The sequence below is a fragment of the Pleurodeles waltl genome, chromosome 10 (assembly GCF_031143425.1).
Source record: "Pleurodeles waltl isolate 20211129_DDA chromosome 10, aPleWal1.hap1.20221129, whole genome shotgun sequence".
In the NCBI taxonomy this organism is placed as follows: domain Eukaryota; kingdom Metazoa; phylum Chordata; class Amphibia; order Caudata; family Salamandridae; genus Pleurodeles; species Pleurodeles waltl.
The window spans coordinates 2,134,470-2,159,895 of NC_090449.1; the positions used below are offsets into that span (position 1 = coordinate 2,134,470).

At 49.7% G+C, this 25,426-nt stretch overlaps 1 protein-coding gene across 4 annotated transcripts in view; it reads left to right on the forward strand.

Moving 5' to 3' along the window:
- KDM5C (lysine demethylase 5C) overlaps positions 1-25,426 on the forward strand; it is a 457,813-nt gene that overhangs the window by 277,732 nt on the left and 154,655 nt on the right. For all 4 annotated transcript variants that reach the window (XM_069209299.1, XM_069209300.1, XM_069209301.1 and 1 more), the window contains 3 exons: positions 579-703; positions 1,099-1,249; positions 1,983-2,079. In XM_069209299.1, coding sequence (XP_069065400.1) covers positions 579-703; positions 1,099-1,249; positions 1,983-2,079 — 373 coding nt within the window. The remainder of the gene's footprint in view (positions 1-578; positions 704-1,098; positions 1,250-1,982; positions 2,080-25,426) is intronic.

Sequence of the window (25,426 nt, forward strand, 5' to 3'; positions counted from 1 at the left end):
TACTACATGGAAATATGTGAACAAAGCTTACTGACGAGACGCAGCACGTTGTGCGTCAAATATTAAAGAATCCCAAAACACGTGAAATCCAGTCATAAGGCGTGTGGCAATTGTAGGGCAGGTAAAGTTGGTGGTGATCCGTATAGAGCAGAAAAAGTGTGTCTTGGTGAAGTCCCTTCAGTCGTCCAGCACTCAGTGCCTTCTTCTCAGTGACAGGCCTGGTGCTGTGGAGGCTTCTTGTGCAATACTTGTAAAACACGGCTGCTATTGTGTTCCATATTGTCCCAACTACTAGGAAGATGCCGAAGAATTTGAATCTGGTGAGCATCCCATGCTGGGCACCGCTGGTGTTGGAAGTACCAACTTTTACTGCTGCCTTTTGGCAGAGAGAACCATGGCGGCAAGTATGAGGTGTTAGTACCTGACATACGCGCTCACTTGTTTGACTTGGGGGTACATCTGTGTGAAGAATGATGAATGTTGCTGCCCAGCCTGTTGTAGCATTTGGCCACTTGCAAACCTGAAGCTTCTCACAGTGGCTGTGTATACTGTTCTTACCAAGGCTCTCTCCCTGCCAGGTACCGCTACACTCTGGATGAGCTTCCTGCCATGTTGCACAAGTTGAAGGTGCGGGCTGAATCTTTCGACACCTGGGCCAATAAAACGCGGGTCGCCCTGGAAGTGGAGGATGAAAACAAGAGAAGTGAGACTCCAACCCCCGTCCCGTCTCTTGCCCTCTGCCACCTTTTCTAGTACCACTTTCTCCCAGCACAGTTCATTGCTTCTGTCCTAGTATATCTATTTTACTGTTCGTGGTTACTGCTCCACTGCTAGTCCCGGTCTTTCTGGAGAGTGCCTTTAAAAGTTGAAGGCTCCTGTTCTGCATGTGTATTCAGTTCTTGACATAGCTTGGCGCTGTGAAGTTTAGACTCAAGAGTTCCTTCTCTACTGTGGAAGCTTCTTGACCTCTGTGTCCAGACCTTATGTGGCATCTCTTCCTTTCCTTTTTTGTCTGGTCTGAGTCTGTGACCTATTTACTAGTTTCCCCTTGTTCGCTGTAAGTTTGCACCCATGGTAATGACTAGCCTCTGTTTTCAGCACTGGAAGAGCTGCGTGCATTACACGCTGAGGCATTGGAGAAGAAGTTTCCTGAAACCGGCATGCTGCAGCAGTTGAAATCTGTGATCGAAGAGGTCGAGCGTTGTGTATCAGATGCAATTGGGATTGTCTGCAGCAAGAAGCCGGCCCGGTAGGTGGGAATACTTCTGTGAGCTTCAATGAAACCCAGTGGCACTTGTGAGCATTGTGATTGTGGGCTCAACAAGTGGAGGGAACGGGTAAAGTGGCCGTGTATGGGATGTATATAATATGAATGAGGGGCTCTGGGGCACTACCTTCTATGGGTAGGACGTAATGGTGGGGAGATCTGTAGGGTTGGAAGGAGCGTCCCCAGGAAGGAACAAGGTTCTCTGTGAGGACCGGTTAGAATATGGGCCCGGACGTTTCTCCTTGTGATGGAGTTCTGTGATCTTGCGAGCAGTTAAAGGTACTCAGTGTGTATGAAGGTTATTATTGGAGATGACCATGATGGGTAGCCTGGATTGAAAGTATGAACTCGTTCTTACTTGCAGCCTCTGTCCTTCCGAAGCGTGCAGTCCTTGTAGTAATGAGTTGTCACTTTGTTTCTGATTGCCTCTTCTTGCCCTTTCACTCCTATATTTCCCCTTTTCCTCTTTTTTTTTTTTTCCTCCTCCTTTTGCCTTCCTCTCTGCGATGCTTCTTTCACTTTGCTCGCCATTCTGCTCTTGACCTCAATCTTACTCTTCTGGTTCTTAACTTTTGGTTCATCTTGTTGTCTTTCCCTTTCGATATTCCTGCCCTCTTGTTTCCCCGTTATTCCTTCGATTACTTTCTCCTTCCTCTCATTGCTTCTGGGCCTCCACCCTGCCTGTCCTGTATTCCGTCTCCATCCCTTGCTGCAGGATGCGGCCAGCCAAGCTGACTGTGGAAGAGCTGCGCGTGTTCTTGGAGAAGATGAGCGCCCTTCCTTGTGCCATCCGCCAGATATCTGACGTGAAGGTAAGGGTCGGCGCCTCTCAGTCCGCATGGATTGGCATCTGCCACCAGCTCGGGCAGCACAGATCAGTGGGTGCTGCCTGTACAGGACCCCGAGATTGACCCATGTCCTACCATGATTATTGATAGCACATACCAAACAGCTTAAGCAGCTGGTGTTTTTGGAGGTGGAGTTTACAAGGTTGCCCCTTCAGTGTGTGTGGTATTGCAGTATTGATACAACTTGCAGTCTGACTGAAATGGAGGTTACAGGTAGTGCTTGAAAACTAAAACTACGTTTATTCATGACAGCAGAACAGTTAGCGTTGTTATTATGCCAGAGTGCCCAACTGTGGCATTATCTGTAGATGAAGACTTTGAAGGGCTGCTGTAAAATATGTTCAGGAGATTAAAGTTGCCTAATAAATGAAGTTGGCCATGTTGTATTGGAGGACTTCTTTCCTTCCGGGCTTGTGAACATGCTCATAATCCCTTCACTCTACTGTTATTGCGTGGCTGATGGAAAGAATGGAAACCGCTTTCTTCAAATATTTATTTTGTTGTATGAGTGCCTGTAGGGAGTTGGCTCTGTATATACTCTCTCAAAGTGAGAGATGGTGTGCACAGAGTCCAAGGGTTCCCCTTAGAGGTTGATAGTGGCAAACTTAGATAATTCTAATGCTCTATTTTGTGGTACTGTGGTCGAGCAGTAGGCTTACCAGAGGGTAGTGTTAAGCATTTGTTGTACACACACAGGCAATAAATGAGGAACACACACTTAAAGACTTAACTCCATGCCAATAGTTTTTATATAGAAAAATATATTTTGTTAATTTATTTTTAGAACAACAAGTTCAAGATTTGAAGTAAATACATAAAATGCAAGGTACTCCACATAGGTAAGTAAGGAACTTTGAATTGGAGCAATAACATACAGTTTGTTAAAATGTCACTAAGCTATTTTAAAAGTAGACACTTAGTGCAATAAACAACAGTTCCTGGGTGAGGTAAGTATTGGTTAGATTGTGAGGTAAGTAAGACACTTACAAGTCTCAGTTCCTAGGCATAGGCAGCCCACTGTTAGTTCAAGGCAATCACACCAGCAGCTCATGGCAGGACAGGTATAGAGGTCAAAGAGGTGCCCAAAATACATAGGCGCCTAGGGAAAACAGGGGTGCTCCGGTTCCAGTCTGCCAGCAGGAAAGTACTTGCATCCCCGGGGGGCAGACCAGGGGGGTTTTGTAGAGCACTGGGGGGGTGACGCAAGTAGGCACACAAAACACACCTTCAGCGGCACAGGGGCGGCCGGGTGGAATGTGCAAAGCAAGTGTCGGGTTTTGTATTGGATTCAATGGAGGCACCCGGGGTCACTCTAGCGGTGCAGGCAGGGCACAGCGGGGCTTCTTGGGGTTAGGCACCACCTGGGCTAGGGTGAGGGTCGCCTGGGGGTCACTCCTGCACTGAGGTTCGGTTCCTTCTGGTCCTGGGAGCTGCAGGTGCAGTTCTTGGTCCAGGCTTCGGGTCCCTTGTTACAGACAGTCGCGGTCAGGGGGAGCCTCTGGATTATCTTTACATGCGTGGCTGTGGGGGTCCAGGGGGGGTCGTCTCGGGCTACTCACGAGGTTGCAATCGCCTGGGAGTCCTCCCTGTGGTGTTGGTTCTGTGGATCTCGAGCCGGGGGCGTCGGGTGCAGAGGGTGGGGAAGAGTGAGGTCTTTGAAAGTTGCAGATAAGTTGCAATATTGTTGCTGTTTCATGAGCAGAGCCGCTGCTCACTGGAGTTTCTCGGCCCTTAGGTTCAGGGCAGTCCTGAGGCTTCAGAGGTCGCTGGTCCCTGTTGGATGCGTCGCTGTTGCAGTTTTTCGAGTCAGGAGACAGGCTGGTAGGGCTGGGGCCAAAGCAGTTGTCGTCTTCCGTAGTCTCTGCAGGGCTTGCAGGTCAGCAGTCCTCCTTAGTTTAGGTTGCAGGAATCTGATTTCCTGGGTTCTTGGGTGCCCCTAAATACTAAATTTAGGGGTGTTTTAGGTCTGGGAGGGCAGTAGCCAATGGCTACTGTCCTGGAGGGTGGCTACACCCTCTGTGTGTCCTCCCTGTGGGGAGGGGGGCACATCCCTAATCCTATTGGGGGAATCCTCCACCTACACGTTGGAGGATTTCTAAAGGCAGAGGTCACCTCAGCTCAGTACACCTTAGGGGCTGTCCTGACTGGTGGGTGGTGACTCCTTGTTTTTCTAATTATCCCCTGCAGCTTTGCCGCCAAAAGTGGGGGCAGTAGTCCGAGGGGCGGGCATCTCCACTAGCTGGGATGCCGCATGGCGCTGTAAAAGGGGGTGAGCCTTTGAGGCTCACCGCCAGGTGTTACCGTTCCTGCAGGGGGAGGCGAGAAGCACCTCCCCCAGTACAAGCTTTGTTCCTGGCCATAGAGTGACAAAGGCACTCTCCCTATGTGGCCAGCAACTCATCTGGTGTGTGGCAGGCTGCAGAAACTGGTCAGCCTAACACTAGAAGGATTGGTATTCAGGGGGCACCTCTAAGATGCCCTCTGGGTGCATTTTACAATAAATTCCACACTGGCATCAGCGTGCATTTATTGTACTAAGAAGTTTGATAACAAACTTCCCAGATTTCAGTGTAGCCATTATGGAACTGTGGAGTTTGTGTTTGACAAACTCCCAACCCAGGTTCACAATATGTCTACACTGCACTTACAATGTCTAATAATAGACTTAGACACTGTAGGGGCATAGTGCTCATGCACATATGCCCTCACCTGTGGTATAATGCACCCTGCCTTAGGGCTGTAAGGCCTGCTAGAGGGGTGACTTACCTATGCCACAGGCAGTGTGAGGTGGGCATGGCGCTCTGAGGGGCGTGCCATGTCGACTTTGTCATTTTCTCCCCACCAGCACACAGAAGCTGTGAGGCAGTGTGCATGTGCTGAGTGAGGGTCCCGAGGGTGGCATAAGACATGCTGCAGCCCTTAGAGACCTTCCCTGGCATCAGGGCCCTTGGTACCAGGGGTACCTTTTACAAGGGACTTAACTGTGTGCCAGGGCTGTGCCAATTGTGGAAGCAAAGGTACAGTTTAGGGAAAGAACACTGGTGCTGGGGCCTGGTTAGCGGGGTCCCAGCACACTTTCAATCATAACTTGGCATCGGCAAAAAGTCAGGGGGTAACCATGCCAAGGAGGCATTTCCTTACAGTGCCGTAGACCGTGTAGTCGTCACTGTGCCACCTGATATTTTGCTTGGATGATTGCAATTTTTCCTTCTTAGAGGAAGGAGATTTGGGTTCAAAGTGACTTGTCATACCTTCCCTGAAGCACCCAAGGACAGACTGCTCCTCACATTTTTTGCCGCTGGCCTCGGGCATTATTTGCGTTTCATCAACGTTACAGCTGAAAATTGTGCCTTATTTCTCCCATCTACTGTTTGGGTCTGGAAACGTTTGTGGTTTATTGGCTTTTCTGGTTTATTTTTTATTTATTTTTATTTATTGTTATCGTTGACCACAATTTGGTGGTACGTCGTCCCTTTTATGAAGTCAGGTGACACCCTGGTAGTTTCTGTCCGTAATAGCCATCGTCGGATTCTTTTTTCCCACCATTGACCCTGGAAGCACGGCTGAAGAGTTCCAAACATTTTTTAGGCAAGACAAGAAGACAACAATTTGCAGAAAAAAGTTGAAAGAGAAAGATTGTATGTTGGGGAAAAGGAAGTCTTCTTGATTCCGACGGGAGCTCCTGCCAGTACCAACCACATGGCAGGAGAATGAAGAGGAGAGCGGCAGAAGAGGGTCATGGAAACAAAACTTTAAGTTCAGCTGAAAAACTACAGAGTTAGTGCCATAGTCTCTTAAAGCACAACATAAACTGAGACTAGAACAGTACACCATGGCGCCCACTCAGACACAGGAATCGCTTAGAGACCTCATCTTAGTCAGCGACCATGAGAAGGTCGAGTAGACTGAACCTGATTGAGGAGAGAAGTCCGACATCAAAAGATTTAACAGTTGATGCAGAAAAGAAGCAGGCATCACAGAAGGTGGCAAAGGATATAGAGAAAAGCCATTTCAAGGAAACAAAACCGCTGAAGGGCTCGGACGCTAAGTTCTCGAAGGCGGCCTCTGAGTCTAAACATTTGTCAACCAAAGGTCTGCAACAACAGAGCCACACAGATACTGACCAAAGAATACCGATGGGTACAAGACCCCGTTGAAACACTCAATGCAACCATCTGCTTGAGGGGGAGCGAGAGAGAGGGACAAGGATTCTGGGATGGGGAAGCCATGTAAACTGAAAAAGAGACAAACGCTGAACAAAGAGCGCTCGAATTCGTGCAAAAAAAAGAAAAGGCTCGAGGCCGAAATGGCCTCCCCAGTGAAAGAAAGGAGGTTTGACTCTGCTTCCTTACAAAACCATCACTAGCCACAGAAGCCATGGACGATCAGGTAGGCGTGGAGGCCCAGCAACCCCAGACCCGCATGAAGAGGAGCAGGAGGAGTTTTACAAACTCGAGATCGAGTACATGACAGGGTTCAACAAACAGAACCAGTTTGAGGAGACACAGCAGGATCTTGACACTGAGTTCCCAGAGGAGGGGGTAGAATGCTATCCCTTGAGACCATCGCCACCTGATGACCTATCCCTTTACAGCAGCCTTATCAAGGGACTGCTGTCACTTGTGAGGGCAGCAAGAGGAGAAGGACGAGCATGCTTCCTACTTGAAACATTGATGCCCTCACAAAAAGGAAATCTCTGTCTACCCATGCTCTTTACCATCCCTGACCAAGGGAATGAAGCCTTCTGTGAGCTGGCCACAGCAAGGACTGAAACACCTAGAGTGGAAAAGAAATATAAGCATTCCACGCAGGACCCTAGATTTATAAAGGGAAATGTTCCTGAAGACTCAGTCCTCATCTCGACTGCAAGGAGAGGAGCCGTGCCCCCACATCCACAACACCACTGCCAGAAAAGGAAAACCAAGGAAGATGGAGGGAGCAGCCACCCAATGGAGAGCAGCTAACTACAGCGCTATCAGAAACTGCTGTGGTCACCAGCAGTGGGGCGAGATAGACGCCTAATGCAGCACCTCCTAGAGGAATACCGCAGCAGTGCCAAGACAGTGATACAGGAAGGTAAAAACATTGGCAATACCTGCCTCAAATCCACAATGGATGTAGCAGATACAGCCAGCAGGCAGATGCGCATGGGGACAGCACTAAGGAGACATGCCTGGCTCAAGGTATCGGACTTCAAGACAGAGGTACAAGCCCATTCACAGGCAGCACCCTTTTCAGCCAGTGTAGGAAAGTACCATCTTCCTTGGCATGTTACCCCCCATTTTTACCTATATGTCAGTGTGTTGTGTTTTTGCCTGTCTCACTGGGATCCTGCTGGTCGGGACCCCAGGGCTCATAGTTTGTGGCCTGATGTGTATGCCTGTGTACTGCCTAACTGTGTCACTGAGGCTCTGCTAACCAGAACCTCCGTGCTTATGTTTGCCCCGCTTTTAAATTTGTCACTGTAGGTAAGTGACTTCATTTACCAATTTCAATTGACACACTTGCGCCCCCCCCACCCACCCCCTCCTCCCCCCTTATAAGTCCCTAGTATTTGGTACCTAGGTACCCTGGGCATTGGGGTTCCAGGAGATCCATGTGGGCTGCAGCATTTCTTTTGCCACCCATAGGGAGCTCAGATAAACCCCTACACAGGCCTGCCACTGCAGCCTGCGTGAAATAGTGCATACACTATTTCACAGCCATTTTCACTGCACTTAAGTAAGTTATAAGTCAACTATATGTCTAACCTTCACTTTCTGAAGGTTAGGTGCAAAGTTACTAAGTGTGAGGGCACCCTTGCACTAGCAAAGGTGCCCCCACATAGTTCAGGGCCATTTGCCCACACTTTGAGTGCGGGGATGCCATTACAAGCATGCACTACATATAGGTCAATACCTATATGTAGCTTCACAATTGTAACTCCGAATATGGCCATGTAACACGCCTAAGATCATGGAACTGTCCCCCATTCCAAATCTGGTATTGGGGAGATAATTCCATGCATCCTGGGGGCTCCACCAAGGACCTCCAGTACTGCCAAACCAGCTCTCTGAGGCTTGCACTGCAGCTACAGCTGCTGCCACCTCACAGACAGGCTTCTGCCCTCCTGGGGTCTGGGCAGCCCAGTCCCAGGAAGGCAGAACAAAGCATTTCCTCTGAGAGCAGGGTGTTACACCCTCTCCCTTTGGAAATAGCTGTTGCAGGCTGGGGAGGGGTAGTCTCCCTCAGCCTCTGGAAATGCTTTGAAGGGCACATATGGTGCCCTCCTTGCATAAGCCAGTCTACACTGGTTCAGGGACCCTTTCTCCCCTGCTCTGGCGGGAAACTGGACAAAGGAAAGGGGAGTGACCACTCCCCTGTCCATCACCACCCCAGGGGGTGGTGCCCAGAGCTCCTCCAGTGTGTCCCAGACTTCAGCCATCTTGCTTTGCAAGGTGTGGGGTCACTCTGGAGGGCTCTGAGTGGCCAGTGCCAGCAGTGATGTCAGAGACCCCTCCTGATAGGTCCACACCTGATAAGGTAGCCAATCCCCCTCTCGGGGCTATTTAGGGCCTGTGGGTTCTCTTCAGATTCTGCTTCCAAGTTTCCTTCAGGAATCCACTGCAACAACTTCAGACTCCTCTGACCTCAGGTCAACCGCAGCCTGCTCCAAGAAACGCTGTAACTGCAACAAAGTGTCTACAAGAGATAGTTTTCTTCAGCAACCTCAGCTCCAAGTCAGCCACTGCAACAGTTTCCCACGGTGTGCATGCTCGGAGGACTCTGTCTTCATCCTGCACCAGAAGGACTGAAGAAATCTCTTGTGGAGTGACGGAGTCACTCCCCTGCTCCAAGCAGGCGCCTTCCATGACGACCACCGGTACCCTGGGACTCCTCTCACAGCGACGAGCATGCTCCTAAGGACACAGAGGGTGGACATAATCGACATACTGTCCTGAGGTCCTGCCGTCGTCTTCACCTCCTGAGACCTCTGTGCACTCTGCAAAATTCCTTTGTGCACAGCCTGGCCTAGGTCCCCAGCATTCCATCCTGCGACGCTCAACTCACTGAGTTGTTCTCTGGTAGCGTGGGACCTTCTTTTGTTGTGCTGAATCAACCGCGTTTTGCACCTCCTTTGTGCCCGGATCCTGCGACTCCTGGAGGTGCTGTCTGGCATTCTGAGGGCTCTCTAAAGTGCCTAGAGCCCCCTCTTCCTCCTCAAACATAGTTGAGGCCCCCAGGTACCTCCTGGGTCCATCCAGCGCCATTTTGATGTGAAACACGCTTTTGTCGTAGCCAAGGCTTGTTGGCACCTTCCAACACCAAGTCACTTCTGCAACGATCTTCACACCATGGGACGACTTTTGCATCACGCAGGAACCCGCTGGCATCTTCCTAGGGTGCATTTCTGCAGTCTTCATCTAACTGGGGACTCTTTTGCACCCTCTTCTGAGTTGGCAGGGGCTCCGGTCCTTCCTGGAACTTGTTTCGACTTCTGGACTTGGTCCCCTTCCTTTGCAGGTCTTTAGGTCCAGGAATCCAGCAGTTGTTCTTTGCAGACTTGGTTGGTTCCTGCAATAATCCAATCATGAGGTGTAGTGTGTCCTAAGGAAACTTGCAGTACTTTACATCTGCTTTTCTGAGCTCTGGGGTCGGGTAATTAACTTACCTTTACTGTATTCTTACTCTCCCAGCGATTCTGCACACACTGCACTTGTCTATGGGGGAATTTGTGATTCGCATTCCACTTTCTTAGTATATGGTTTGTGTTGCCTCTAGGCCTATTTCTTCCAATTGCATTCTAAGGTATTTTCTATTGTTTGAACTATCCTATGACTATTTACTTACCTAATTTTGGTGTCTAGTGTATATATTATGTATAATACTTCCAGAAGGAGTGTTGCCTCTAAGATATTTTTGGCCTTGTGTCATCCAAATAAACTACCTTTATTTTTGGTAACGCTGAGTATTGTCTTTATTTGTGTATAAGTACTGTGTAACTATAAGTGGTATTGCGTGAGCTTTGTATGTCTCCTAGTTCAGCCTAAGCTGCTCTGCTATAGTTATCTCTATCAGCCTAAGCTGCTAGAAAACTACTACATTCACTAACCAGGGATAACTGGACCTGGTGTAAGTACCCAAGGTACCCACTACAAACCAGGCCAGGCTCCTACAGGCAAGCAGTAGAAACAAATAAAGCAGGATCATGAGCCAGTGTAGGTGGTGGGTGTAAGGAAATGCCTCCTTGGCATGGTTACCCCCTGACGTTTTGCCTTTGCTGATGCCAAGTTATGATTTGAAAGTGTGCTGAGGCCTGCTAACCAGGCCCCAGCACCAGTGTTCTTTCCCTAACCTGTACTTTTGATTCCACAATTGGCACACCCTGGCATCCAGGTAAGTCCCTTGTAACTGGTACCTCTGGTACCAAGGGCCCTGATGCCAGGGAAGGGTTCAAACCAGAGATACAGCAGGCAGTGCTCAATATGCCATTCAACGAAAAACAACTGTTCGGACCAGAAGTGGACACGGCAATCGAAAAACTGAAAAAAGACACTGACACTGTGTAAGGAAATGCCTCCTTGGCATGGTTGCCCCCTGACTTTTTGCCTTTGCTGATGCTATGTTTACAATTGAAAGTGTGCTGAGGCCTGCTAACCAGGCCCCAGCACCAGTGTTCTTTCCCTAACCTGTACTTTTGTATCCACAATTGGCAGACCCTGGCATCCAGATAAGTCCCTTGTAACTGGTACTTCTAGTACCAAGGGCCCTGATGCCAAGGAAGGTCTCTAAGGGATGCAGCATGTCTTATGCCACCCTGGAGACCTCTCACTCAGTACAGACACACTGCTTGCCAGCTTGTGTGTGCTAGTGAGGACAAAACGAGTAAGTCGACATGGCACTCCCCTCAGGGTGCCATGCCAGCCTCTCACTGCCTATGCAGTATAGGTAAGACACCCCTCTAGCAGGCCTTACAGCCCTAAGGCAGGGTGCACTATACCATAGGTGAGGGTACCAGTGCATGAGCATGGTACCCCTACAGTGTCTAAACAAAACCTTAGACATTGTAAGTGCAGGGTAGCCATAAGAGTATATGGTCTGGGAGTCTGTCAAACACGAACTCCACAGCACCATAATGGCTACACTGAAAACTGGGAAGTTTGGTATCAAACTTCTCAGCACAATAAATGCACACTGATGCCAGTGTACATTTTATTGTAAAATACACCACAGAGGGCACCTTAGAGGTGCCCCCTGAAACTTAACCGACTATCTGTGTAGGCTGACTAGTTCTAGCAGCCTGCCACAAACCGAGACATGTTGCTGGCCCCATGGGGAGAGTGCCTTTGTCACTCTGAGGCCAGTAACAAAGCCTGCACTGGGTGGAGATGCTAACACCTCTCCCAGGCAGGAATTGTCACACCTGGCGGTGAGCCTCAAAGGCTCACCTCCTTTGTGCCAACCCAGCAGGACACTCCAGCTAGTGGAGTTGCCCGCCCCCTCCGGCCAGGCCCCACTTTTGGCGGCAAGGCCGGAGAAAATAATGAGAATAACAAGGAGGAGTCACTGGCCAGTCAGGACAGCCCCTAAGGTGTCCTGAGCTGAGGTGACTCTAACTTTTAGAAATCCTCCATCTTGCAGATGGAGGATTCCCCCAATAGGGTTAGGATTGTGACCCCCTCCCCTTGGGAGGAGGCACAAAGAGGGTGTACCCACCCTCAGGGCTAGTAGCCATTGGCTACTAACCCCCCAGACCTAAACACGCCCTTAAATTTAGTATTTAAGGGCTACCCTGAACCCTAGAAAACTAGATTCCTGCAACAAGAAGAAGGACTGCCCAGCTGAAAACCCCTGCAGCGGAAGACCAGAAGACGACAACTGCCTTGGCTCCAGAAACTCACCGGCCTGTCTCCTGCCTTCCAAAGATCCTGCTCCAGCGACGCCTTCCGAAGGGACCAGCGACCTCGACATCCTCTGAGGACTGCCCCTGCTTCGAAAAGACAAGAAACTCCCGAGGACAGCGGACCTGCTCCAAGAAAAGCTGCAACTTTGTTTCCAGCAGCTTTAAAGAACCCTGCAAGCTCCCCGCAAGAAGCGTGAGACTTGCAACACTGCACCCGGCGACCCCGACTCGGCTGGTGGCGATCCAACACCTCAGGAGGGACCCCAGGACTACTCTGATACTGTGAGTACCAAAACCTGTCCCCCCTGAGCCCCCACAGCGCCGCCTGCAGAGGGAATCCCGAGGCTTCCCCTGACCGCGACTCTTTGAACCTAAAGTCCCGACGCCTGGGAGAGACCCTGCACCCGCAGCCCCCAGGACCTGAAGGACCGGACTTTCACTGGAGAAGTGACCCCCAGGAGTCCCTCTCCCTTGCCCAAGTGGAGGTTTCCCCGAGGAACCCCCCCCTTGCCTGCCTGCAGCGCTGAAGAGATCCCGAGATCTCTCATAGACTAACATTGCGAACCCGACGCTTGTTTCTACACTGCACCCGGCCGCCCCCGCGCCGCTGAGGGTGAAATTTCTGTGTGGACTTGTGTCCCCCCCGGTGCCCTACAAAACCCCCCTGGTCTGCCCTCCGAAGACGCGGGTACTTACCTGCAAGCAGACCGGAACCAGGGCGCCCCCTTCTCTCCATTCTAGCCTATGTGTTTTGGGCACCACTTTGAACTCTGCACCTGACCGGCCCTGAGCTGCTGGTGTGGTGACTTTGGGGTTGCTCTGAACCCCCAACGGTGGGCTACCTTGGACCAAGAACTGAACCCTGTAAGTGTCTTACTTACCTGGTAAAACTAACAAATACTTACCTCCCCTAGGAACTGTGAAAATTGCACTAAGTGTCCACTTTTAAAACAGCTATTTGTCAATAACTTGAAAAGTATACATGCAATTTTGATGATTTGAAGTTCCTAAAGTACTTACCTGCAATACCTTTCGAATGAGATATTACATGTAGAATTTGAACCTGTGGTTCTTAAAATAAACTAAGAAAAGATATTTTTCTATATAAAAACCTATTGGCTGGATTTGTCTCTGAATGTGTGTACCTCATTTATTGTCTGTGTATGTACAACAAATGCTTAACACTACTCCTTGGATAAGCCTACTGCTCGACCACACTACCACAAAATAGAGCATTAGTATTATCTATTTTTACCACTATTTTACCTCTAAGGGGAACCCTTGGACTCTGTGCATGCTATTCCTTACTTTGAAATAGCACATACAGAGCCAACTTCCTACATTGGTGGATCAGCGGTGGGGTACAAGACTTTGCATTTGCTGGACTACTCAGCCAATACCTGATCACACGACAAATTCCAAAATTGTCATTAGAAATTGATTCTTGCAATTTGAAAAGTTTTCTAAATTCTTAAAAGACCTGCTAGGGCCTTGTGTTAGATCCTGTTTAGCATTTCTTTTAGAGTTTAAAAATTTGTAAAAGTTTGAATTAGATTCTAGAACCAGTTTTAGTTTCTTAAAAAGTATTCCAACTTTTAGAAGCATAATGTCTAGCACAGATGTGAATGTGGTGGAACTCGACACCACACCTTACCTCCATCTACAGATGAGAGAGCTAAGGTCACTCTGTAAACTAAAGAAAATAGCAATGGGCCCCAAACCTACCAAAGTACAGCTCCAGGAGCTTTTGGCAGAGTTTGAAAAGGCCAACCCCTCTGAGGATGGCAACTCAGAGGATGAAGATAGTGACTTGGAGGGAAATTCCCCCCCTCCAGTCCTACTTAGGGAGAGCAGGGCTTCTCAAGCCCTGACTCCACAAATAATAGTCAGAGATGCTGGTTCCCTCACAGGAGGGACCAACAACTCTGAAATCACTGAGGATAACTCCAGTGAAGAGGACATCCAGTTAGCCAGGATGGCCAAAAGATTGGCTTTGGAAAGACAGATCCTAGCCATAGAGAGGGAAAGACAAGAGATGGGCCTAGGACCCATCAATGGTGGCAGCAACATAAATAGGGTCAGAGATTCTCCTGACATGTTGAAAATCCCCAAAGGGATTGTAACTAAATATGAAGATGGTGATGACATCACCAAATGGTTCACAGCTTTTGAGAGGGCTTGTGTAACCAGAAAAGTGAACAGATCTCACTGGGGTGCTCTCCTTTGGGAAATGTTCACAGGAAAGTGTAGGGATAGACTCCTCACACTCTCTGGACAAGATGCAGAATCTTATGACCTCATGAAGGGTACCCTGATTGAGGGCTTTGGATTCTCCACTGAGGAGTACAGGATTAGGTTCAGGGGGGCTCAAAAATCCTCGAGCCAGACCTGGGTTGACTTTGTTGACTACTCAGTGAAAACACTAGATGGTTGGATTCAAGGCAGTGGTGTAAGTAATTATGATGGGCTGTACAATTTATTTGTGAAAGAACACCTGTTAAGTAATTGTTTCAATGATAAACTGCATCAGCATCTGGTAGACCTAGGACCAATTTCTCCCCAAGAATTGGGAAAGAAGGCGGACCATTGGGTCAAGACAAGGGTGTCCAAGACTTCAACAGGGGGTGACCAAAAGAAAGGGGTCCCAAAGACTCCCCAGCAGAAGGGTGATGAGACAACCAAAACTAAAAATAGTAAAGAGTCTTCTACAGGCCCCCAAAAACCTGCACAGGAGGGTGGGCCCAGAGCCTCTTCACAAAACAATGGGTACAAGGGTAAAAACTTTGATCCCAAAAAGGCCTGGTGTCATAGCTGTAAACAGCATGGACACCAAACTGGAGACAAGGCCTGTCCCAAGAAAGGTTCCACTCCAAACTCCCATCCAGGTAACACTGGTATGGCTAGTCTCCAAGTGGGATCAACAGTGTGCCCAGAGCAAATCAGGGTCCACACTGAAGCTACTCTAGTTTCTGAGGGTGGGGTGGATTTAGCCACACTAGCTGTCTGGCCGCCTAACATGCAAAAATACAGACAGCAACTCTTAATTAATGGGACTAGAATAGAGGGCCTGAGGGATACAGGTGCCAGTGTCACCATGGTGACAGAGAAACTGGTTTCCCCTGGCCAATACCTGACTGGAAAAACCTACACAGTCACCAACGCTGACAATCCGAGAAAAGTACATCCCATGGCAATGGTTACTTTAGAATGGGGAGGGGTCAATGGCCTGAAACAGGTGGTGGTCTCCTCAAATATCCCAGTGGACTGTCTGCTTGGAAATGACCTGGAGTCCTCAGCATGGGCTGAGGTAGAGCTAAAAACCCATGCAGCAATGCTGGGTATCCCTGAACTGGTGTGTGTGAAAACAAGAGCACAATGCAAGGCACAGGGTGAAAAAGTAGAGCTGGAGACTGGAAAAATGGCCCAGCCTACCAAGAGAACAGGAAAGTCAGTTGGGAAACCAACTGCAACACAGCAAAAGAAAGGGAACCTCTCTTCTCAGGAAGAAGTTCTGCCCTCTGAGGGAACTGAGCCTTTGGAGCTTGAACCTTATCAGGTTGAGCTCTTAGGCCCAGGGGGACCCTCAAGGGAAGAGCTGTGTAAGGGACAAGAAACCTGTCCCTCTCTTGAAGGCCTTAGGCAGCAAGCTGCTGAAGAGTCCAAAGGCAAGAAAAATGGAACCCATAGGGTCTATTGGGCAGATGGGCTCCTGTACACTGAGGCCAGAGACCCCAAACCTGGTGCCACTAGGAGAGTGGTAGTGCCTCAGCTGTTCAGAGAGTTCATCCTAACATTGGCCCATGACATTCCCCTTGCTGGACATTTGGGACAAACCAAGACGTGGGAGAGGTTAGTCAACCACTTCTACTGGCCCAATATGTCCAGCATGGTTAAGGAGTTTTGCCTCTCCTGCCCCACCTGTCAAGCCAGTGGTAAGACAGGTGGGCATCCAAAGGCCCCCCTCATTCCACTTCCAGTGGTGGGGGTGCCCTTTGAAAGAGTGGGTGTGGACATAGTTGGTCCACTGGAACCTCCCACAGCCTCAGGAAATATGTATATCCTGGTAGTAGTGGATCATGCTACCAGGTATCCTGAAGCTATTCCCCTTAGGTCGACTACTGCCCCTGCAGTAGCCAAGGCCCTCATTGGTATCTTTACCAGAGTGGGTTTCCCTAAGGAGGTGGTGTCTGACAGAGGTACCAACTTCATGTCAGCATACCTAAAGCACATGTGGAATGAGTGTGGAGTGACTTATAAATTCACTACACCATACCATCCACAAACTAATGGCTTAGTTGAGAGATTCAACAAGACATTAAAAGGCATGATCATGGGGCTCCCAGAAAAACTCAAAAGGAGATGGGATGTCCTCCTGCCATGCCTGCTTTTCGCTTACAGGGAGGTACCACAGAAGGGAGTAGGGTTCTCACCCTTTGAACTTCTGTTTGGTCATCCTGTAAGGGGACCACTTGCCCTTGTTAAAGAAGGCTGGGAGAGACCTCTCCATGAGCCTAAACAGGACATAGTGGACTATGTACTTGGCCTTCGCTCTAGAATGGCAGAGTACATGGAAAAGGCAACCAAAAACCTTGAGGCCAGCCAACAGCTCCAGAAGTTTTGGTATGACCAAAAGGCTGCACTGGTTGAGTTCCAACCAGGGCAGAAAGTCTGGGTTCTGGAGCCTGTGGCTCCCCGGGCACTCCAGGACAAATGGAGTGGCCCTTACCCAGTACTAGAGAGGAAGAGTCAGGTCACCTACTTGGTGGACCTGGGCACAAGCAGGAGCCCCAAAAGGGTGATCCATGTAAACCGCCTTAAGCTCTTCCACGACAGGGCTGATGTCAATCTGTTGATGGTAACAGATGAGGATCAGGAGGCAGAGAGTGAACCTCTCCCTGATCTTCTGTCATCAGACCCAAAAGATGGTACAGTAGATGGAGTGATCTACTCAGACACCCTCTCTGGCCAACAGCAAGCTGATTGTAGGAGAGTCCTACAACAGTTCCCTGAACTCTTCTCCTTAACCCCTGGTCAGACACACCTGTGTACCCATGATGTGGACACAGGAGACAGCATGCCTGTCAAGAACAAAATCTTTAGACAGTCTGACCATGTTAAGGAAAGCATCAAGGTGGAAGTCCACAAGATGCTGGAATTGGGAGTCATTGAGCGCTCTGACCGCCCCTGGGCTAGCCCAGTGGTCTTAGTCCCCAAACCTCACACCACAGATGGAAAGAAAGAGGTGAGGTTTTGTGTGGACTACAGAGGGCTCAATTCTGTCACCAAGACAGATGCTCATCCAATTCCAAGAGCTGATGAGCTCATAGATAAATTAGGTGCTGCCAAATTCTTAAGTACCTTTGACTTGACAGCAGGGTACTGGCAAATAAAAATGGCACCTGGAGCAAAAGAGAAAACAGCATTCTCCACACCTGATGGGCATTATCAGTTTACTGTTATGCCCTTTGGTTTAAAGAATGCCCCTGCCACCTTCCAAAGGTTGGTGAATCAAGTCCTTGCTGGCTTGGAGTCCTTTAGCACAGCTTATCTTGATGATATTGCTGTCTTTAGCTCCACCTGGCAGGATCACCTGGTCCACCTGAAGAAGGTTTTGAAGGCTCTGCAATCTGCAGGCCTCTCTATCAAGGCATCCAAATGCCAGATAGGGCAGGGAACAGTGGTTTACTTGGGCCACCTTGTAGGTGGAGGCCAAGTCCAGCCACTCCAACCCAAGATCCAGACTATTCTGGACTGGGTAGCTCCAAAAACCCAGACTCAAGTCAGGGCATTCCTTGGCTTGACTGGGTATTACAGGAGGTTTGTGAAGGGATATGGATCCATTGTGACAGCCCTCACTGAACTCACCTCCAAGAAAATGCCCAAGAAAGTGAACTGGACTGTGGAATGCCAACAGGCCTTTGACACCCTGAAACAGGCAATGTGCTCAGCACCAGTTCTTAAAGCTCCAGATTATTCTAAGCAGTTCATTGTGCAGACTGATGCCTCTGAACATGGGATAGGGGCAGTTTTGTCCCAAACAAATGATGATGGCCTTGACCAGCCTGTTGCTTTCATTAGCAGGAGGTTACTCCCCAGGGAGCAGCGTTGGAGTGCCATTGAGAGGGAGGCCTTTGCTGTGGTTTGGTCCCTGAAGAAGCTGAGACCATACCTCTTTGGGACTCACTTCCTAGTTCAAACTGACCACAGACCTCTCAAATGGCTGATGCAAATGAAAGGTGAAAATCCTAAACTGTTAAGGTGGTCCATCTCCCTACAGGGAATGGACTTTATAGTGGAACACAGACCTGGGACTGCCCATGCCAATGCAGATGGCCTTTCCAGGTTCTTCCACTTAGAAAATGAAGACTCTCTTGGGAAAGGTTAGTCTCATCCTCTTTCGTTTGGGGGGGGGGGGTTGTGTAAGGAAATGCCTCCTTGGCATGGTTGCCCCCTGACTTTTTGCCTTTGCTGATGCTATGTTTACAATTGAAAGTGTGCTGAGGCCTGCTAACCAGGCCCCAGCACCAGTGTTCTTTCCCTAACCTGTACTTTTGTATCCACAATTGGCAGACCCTGGCATCCAGATAAGTCCCTTGTAACTGGTACTTCTAGTACCAAGGGCCCTGATGCCAAGGAAGGTCTCTAAGGGCTGCAGCATGTCTTATGCCACCCTGGAGACCTCTCACTCAGCACAGACACACTGCTTGCCAGCTTGTGTGTGCTAGTGAGGACAAAACGAGTAAGTCGACATGGCACTCCCCTCAGGGTGCCATGCCAGCCTCTCACTGCCTATGCAGTATAGGTAAGCCACCCCTCTAGCAGGCCTTACAGCCCTAAGGCAGGGTGCACTATACCATAGGTGAGGGTACCAGTGCATGAGCATGGTACCCCTACAGTGTCTAAACAAAACCTTAGACATTGTAAGTGCAGGGTAGCCATACGAGTATATGGTCTGGGAGTCTGTCAAACACGAACTCCACAGCACCATAATGGCTACACTGAAAACTGGGAAGTTTGGTATCAAACTTCTCAGCACAATAAATGCACACTGATGCCAGTGTACATTTTATTGTAAAATACACCACAGAGGGCACCTTAGAGGTGCCCCCTGAAACTTAACCGACTATCTGTGTAGGCTGACTAGTTTTAGCAGCCTGCCACAAACCGAGACATGTTGCTGGCCCCATGGGGAGAGTGCCTTTGTCACTCTGAGGCCAGTAACAAAGCCTGCACTGGGTGGAGATGCTAACACCTCCCCCAGGCAGGAATTGTCACACCTGGCGGTGAGCCTCAAAGGCTCACCTCCTTTGTGCCAACCCAGCAGGACACTCCAGCTAGTGGAGTTGCCCGCCCCCTCCGGCCAGGCCCCACTTTTGGCGGCAAGGCCGGAGAAAATAATGAGAAAAACAAGGAGGAGTCACTGGCCAGTCAGGACAGCCCCTAAGGTGTCCTGAGCTGAGGTGACTCTAACTTTTAGAAATCCTCCATCTTGCAGATGGAGGATTCCCCCAATAGGGTTAGGATTGTGACCCCCTCCCCTTGGGAGGAGGCACAAAGAGGGTGTACCCACCCTCAGGGCTAGTAGCCATTGGCTACTAACCCCCCAGACCTAAACACGCCCTTAAATTTAGTATTTAAGGGCTACCCTGAACCCTAGAAAATTAGATTCCTGCAACTACAAGAAGAAGGACTGCCCAGCTGAAAACCCCTGCAGCGGAAGACCAGAAGACGACAACTGCCTTGGCTCCAGAAACTCACCGGCCTGTCTCCTGCCTTCCAAAGATCCTGCTCCAGCGACGCCTTCCAAAGGGACCAGCGACCTCGACATCCTCTGAGGACTGCCCCTGCTTCGAAAAGACAAGAAACTCCCGAGGACAGCGGACCTGCTCCAAGAAAAGCTGCAACTTTGTTTCCAGCAACTTTAAAGAACCCTGCAAGCTCCCCGCAAGAAGCGTGAGACTTGCAACACTGCACCCGGCGACCCCGACTCGGCTGGTGGCGATCCAACACCTCAGGAGGGACCCCAGGACTACTCTGATACTGTGAGTACCAAAACCTGTCCCCCCTGAGCCCCCACAGCGCCGCCTGCAGAGGGAATCCCGAGGCTTCCCCTGACCGCGACTCTTTGAACCTAAAGTCCCGACGCCTGGGAGAGACCCTGCACCCGCAGCCCCCAGGACCTGAAGGACCGGACTTTCACTGGAGAAGTGACCCCCAGGAGTCCCTCTCCCTTGCCCAAGTGGAGGTTTCCCCGAGGAATCCCCCCCTTGCCTGCCTGCAGCGCTGAAGAGATCCCGAGATCTCTCATAGACTAACATTGCAAACCCGACGCTTGTGTCTACACTGCACCCGGCCGCCCCCGCGCCGCTGAGGGTGAAATTTCTGTGTGGGCTTGTGTCCCCCCCGGTGCCCTACAAAACCCCCCTGGTCTGCCCTCCGAAGACGCGGGTACTTACCTGCAAGCAGACCGGAACCGGGGCACCCCCTTCTCTCCATTCTAGCCTATGTGTTTTGGGCACCACTTTGAACTCTGCACCTGACCGGCCCTGAGCTGCTGGTGTGGTGACTTTGGGGTTGCTCTGAACCCCCAACGGTGGGCTACCTTGGACCAAGAACTGAACCCTGTAAGTGTCCTACTTACCTGGTAAAACTAACAAAAACTTATCTCCCCCAGGAACTGTGAAAATTGCACTAAGTGTCCACTTTTAAAACAGCTATTTGTCAATAACTTGAAAAGTATACATGCAATTTTGATGATTTGAAGTTCCTAAAGTACTTACCTGCAATACCTTTCGAATGAGATATTACATGTAGAATTTGAACCTGTGGTTCTTAAAATAAACTAAGAAAAGATATTTTTCTATAAAAACCTATTGGCTGGATTTGTCTCTGAGTGTGTGTACCTCATTTATTGCCTTGTGTATGTACAACAAATGCTTAACACTACTCCTTGGATAAGCCTACTGCTCGACCACACTACCACAAAATAGAGCATTAGTATTATCTATTTTTACCACTATTTTACCTCTAAGGGGAACCCTTGGACTCTGTGCATGCTATTCCTTACTTTGAAATAGCACATACAGAGCCAACTTCCTACACCAACCATCTAGTGTTTTTACTGAGTAGTCTACAAAATCAACCCAGGTCTGGCTCGAGGATTTTTGAGCCCCCCTGAATCTAATTCTATACTCCTCAGTGGAGAATCCAAAGCCCTCAATCAGGGTACCCTTCATGAGGTCATAAGATTCTGCATCTTTTCCAGAGAGTGTGAGGAGTCTATCCCTACACTTTCCAGTGAACATTTCCCAAAGGAGAGCACCCCAGTGAGATCTGTTTACTTTTCTGGTTACACAAGCCCTCTCAAAAGCTGTGAACCATTTGGTGATGTCATCACCATCTTCATATTTTGTTACAATCCCTTTGGGGATTTTTAGGATGTCAGGAGAATCTCTGACCCTATTTAAGTTGCTGCCACCATCGATGGGACCTAGGCCCATCTCTTTTCTTTCCCTTTCTATGGCTAGGAGCTGCTTTTCCAAAGCCAATCTTTTGACCATCCTGGCTAACAGGGGGTCATCTTCACTGGAGTTATCCTCAGTGATTTCAGAGGTGTTGGTCTCTCCTGCGAGGGAACCAGCATCTCTGACTATTATTTTTGGAGTCAGGGTTTGAGGGACCCTGTTCTCCCTAGATAGGACTGGTAGGGGGGAATTTTCCTCCAAGTCACTATCCTCTTCCTCTGAGTTGCCACCCTCAGAGGGGTTGGCCTTTTCAAACTCTGCCAAAAGCTCCTGGAGCTGTATTTTGGTAGGTTTGGGGCCCATTGTTATTTTCTTTATTTTACAGAGTGACCTTAGCTCCCTCATCTTAAGATGGAGGTAAGGTGTGGTGTCGAGTTCCACCACAGTCACATCTGTGCTAGACATTTTGCTTCTATAAGTTGGAATACTTTTTAAGAATCTACAACTGGTTCTAGAATCTAATTCAAACTTTTACAAACTTTTAAACTCTAAAAGAAATGCTAAACAGGATCTAACACAAGGCCCTAGCAGGTCTTTTAAGAATTTAGAAAACTTTTCAAATTGCAAAAATCAATTTCTAATGACAATTTTGGAATTTGTCGTGTTATCAGGTATTGGCTGAGTAGTCCAGCAAATGCAAAGTCTTGTACCCCACCGCTGATCCACCAATGTAGGAAGTTGGCTCTGTATGTGCTATTTCAAAGTAAGGAATAGCATGCACAGAGTCCAAGGGTTCCCCTTAGAGGTAAAATAGTGGTAAAAATAGATAATACTAATGCTCTATTTTGTGGTAGTGTGGTCGAGCAGTAGGCTTATCCAAGGAGTAGTGTTAAGCATTTGTTGTACATACACATAGACAATAAATGAGGTGCACACACTCAGAGACAAATCCAGCCAATAGGTTTTTATATAGAAAAATATCTTTTCTTAGTTTATTTTAAGAACCACAGGTTCAAATTCTACATGTAATATCTCATTCGAAAGGTATTGCAGGTAAGTACTTTAGGAACTTCAAATCATCAAAATTGCATGTATACTTTTCAAGTTATTCACAAATAGCTGTTTTAAAAGTGGACACTTAGTGCAATTTTCACAGTTCCTGGGGGAGGTAAGTTTTTGTTAGTTTTACCAGGTAAGTAAGACACTTACAGGGTTCAGTTCTTAGTCCAAGGTAGCCCACCGTTGGGGGTTCAGAGCAACCCCAAAGTCACCACACCAGCAGCTCAGGGCCGGTCAGGTGCAGAGTTCAAAGTGGTGCCCAAAACACATAGGCTAGAATGGAGAGAAGGGGGTGCCCCGGTTCCGGTCTGCTTGCAGGTAAGTACCCGCGTCTTCGGAGGGCAGACCAGGGGGGTTTTGTAGGGCACCGGGGGGGACACAAGCCCACACAGAAATTTCACCCTCAGCAGCGCGGGGGCGGCCGGGTGCAGTGTAGCAACAAGCGTCGGGTTTGTAATGGAAGTCAATGGGAGATCTCGGGATCTCTTCAGCGCTGCAGGCAGGCAAGGGGGGGATTCCTCGGGGAAACCTCCACTTGGGCAAGGGCGAGGGACTCCTGGGGGTCACTTCTCCAGTGAAAGTCCGGTCCTTCAGGTCCTGGGGGCTGCGGGTGCAGGGTCTCTCCCAGGCGTCGGGACTTTGGATTCAAAGAGTCGCGGTCAGGGGAAGCCTCGGGATTCCCTCTGCAGGCGGCGCTGTGGGGGCTCAGGGGGGACAGGTTTTGGTACTCACAGTATCAGAGTAGTCCTGGGGTCCCTCCTGAGGTGTCGGATCGCCACCAGCCGAGTCGGGGTCGCCGGGTGCAGTGTTGCAAGTCTCACGCTTCTTGCGGGGAGCTTGCAGGGTTCTTTAAAGCTGCTGGAAACAAAGTTGCAGCTTTTCTTGGAGCAGGTCCGCTGTCCTCGGGAGTTTCTTGTCTTTTCGAAGCAGGGGCAGTCCTCAGAGGATGTCGAGGTCGCTGGTCCCTTTGGAAGGCGTCGCTGGAGCAGGATCTTTGGAAGGCAGGAGACAGGCCGGTGAGTTTCTGGAGCCAAGGCAGTTGTCGTCTTCTGGTCTTCCGCTGCAGGGATTTTCAGCTAGGCAGTCCTTCTTCTTGTAGTTGCAGGAATCTAATTTTCTAGGGTTCAGGGTAGCCCTTAAATACTAAATTTAAGGGCGTGTTTAGGTCTGGGGGGTTAGTAGCCAATGGCTACTAGCCCTGAGGGTGGGTACACCCTCTTTGTGCCTCCTCCCAAGGGGAGGGGGTCACAATCCTAACCCTATTGGGGGAATCCTCCATCTGCAAGATGGAGGATTTCTAAAAGTTAGAGTCACTTCAGCTCAGGACACCTTAGGGGCTGTCCTGACTGGCCAGTGACTCCTCCTTGTTGCTTTCTTTGTTCCCTCCAGCCTTGCCGCCAAAAGTGGGGGCCGTGGCCGGAGGGGGCGGGCAACTCCACTAAGCTGGAGTGCCCTGCTGGGCTGTGACAAAGGGGTGAGCCTTTGAGGCTCACCGCCAGGTGTCACAGCTCCTGCCTGGGGGAGGTGTTAGCATCTCCACCCAGTGCAGGCTTTGTTACTGGCCTCAGAGTGACAAAGGCACTCTCCCCATGGGGCCAGCAACATGTCTCTGGTGTGGCAGGCTGCTGGAACTAGTCAGCCTACACAGACAGTCGGTTAAGTTTCAGGGGGCACCTCTAAGGTGCCCTCTGTGGTGTATTTTACAATAAAATGTACACTGGCATCAGTGTGCATTTATTGTGCTGAGAAGTTTGATACCAAACTTCCCAGTTTTCAGTGTAGCCATTATGGTGCTGTGGAGTTCGTGTAAAACAGACTCCCAGACCATATACTCTTATGGCTACCCTGCACTTACAATGTCTAAGGTTTTGCTTAGACTCTGTAGGGGCACAGTGCTCATGCACTGGTACCCTCACCTATGGTATAGTGCACCCTGCCTTAGGGCTGTAAGGCCTGCTAGAGGGGTGTCTTACCTATACTGCATAGGCAGTGAGAGGCTGGCATGGCACCCTGAGGGGAGTGCCATGTTGACTTACTCATGTTGTTCTCACCAGCACACACAGGCTTGTAAGCAGTGTGTCTGTGCTGAGTGAGGGGTCTCTAGGGTGGCATAATACATGCTACAGCCCTTAGAGACCTTCCCTGGCATCAGGGCCCTTGGTACCAGAGGTACCAGTTACCAGGGACTTATCTGGATGCCAGGGTGTGCCAATTGTGGAAACAATGGTACATTTTAGGTGAAAGAACACTGGTGCTGGGGCCTGGTTAGCAGGGTCCCAGCACCCTTCTCAGTCAAGTCAGCATCAGTATCAGGCAAAAAGTGGGGGGTAACTGCAACAGGGAGCCATTTCTTTACAGACACTTAGTGCAATTTTCACAGTTCCTAGGGGAGGTAAGTATTTGTTAGGTTAACCAGGTAAGTAAGACACTTACAGGGCTCAGTTCTTGGTCCAAGGTAGCCCACCGTTGGGGGTTCAGAGCAACCCCAATGTCACCACACCAGCAGCTCAGGGCCGGTCAGGTGCAGAGTTCCAAGTGGTGCCCAAAACACATAGGCTAGAATGGAGAGAAGGGGGTGCCCCGGTTCCGGTCTGCTTGCAGGTAAGTACCCGCGTCTTCGGAGGGCAGACCAGGGGGGTTTTGTAGGGCACCGGGGGGGACACAAGCCCACACAGAAATTTCACCCTCAGCGGCGCGGGGGCGGCCGGGTGCAGTGTAGAAACAAGCGTCGGGTTCGCAATGTTAGTCTATGAGAGATCTCTGGATCTCTTCAGCGCTGCAGGCAGGCAAGGGGGGGATTCCTCGGGGAAACCTCCTCTTGGGCAAGGGAGAGGGACTCCTGGGGGTCACTTCTCCAGTGAAAGTCCGGTCCTTCAGGTCCTGGGGGCTGCGGGTGCAGGGTCTC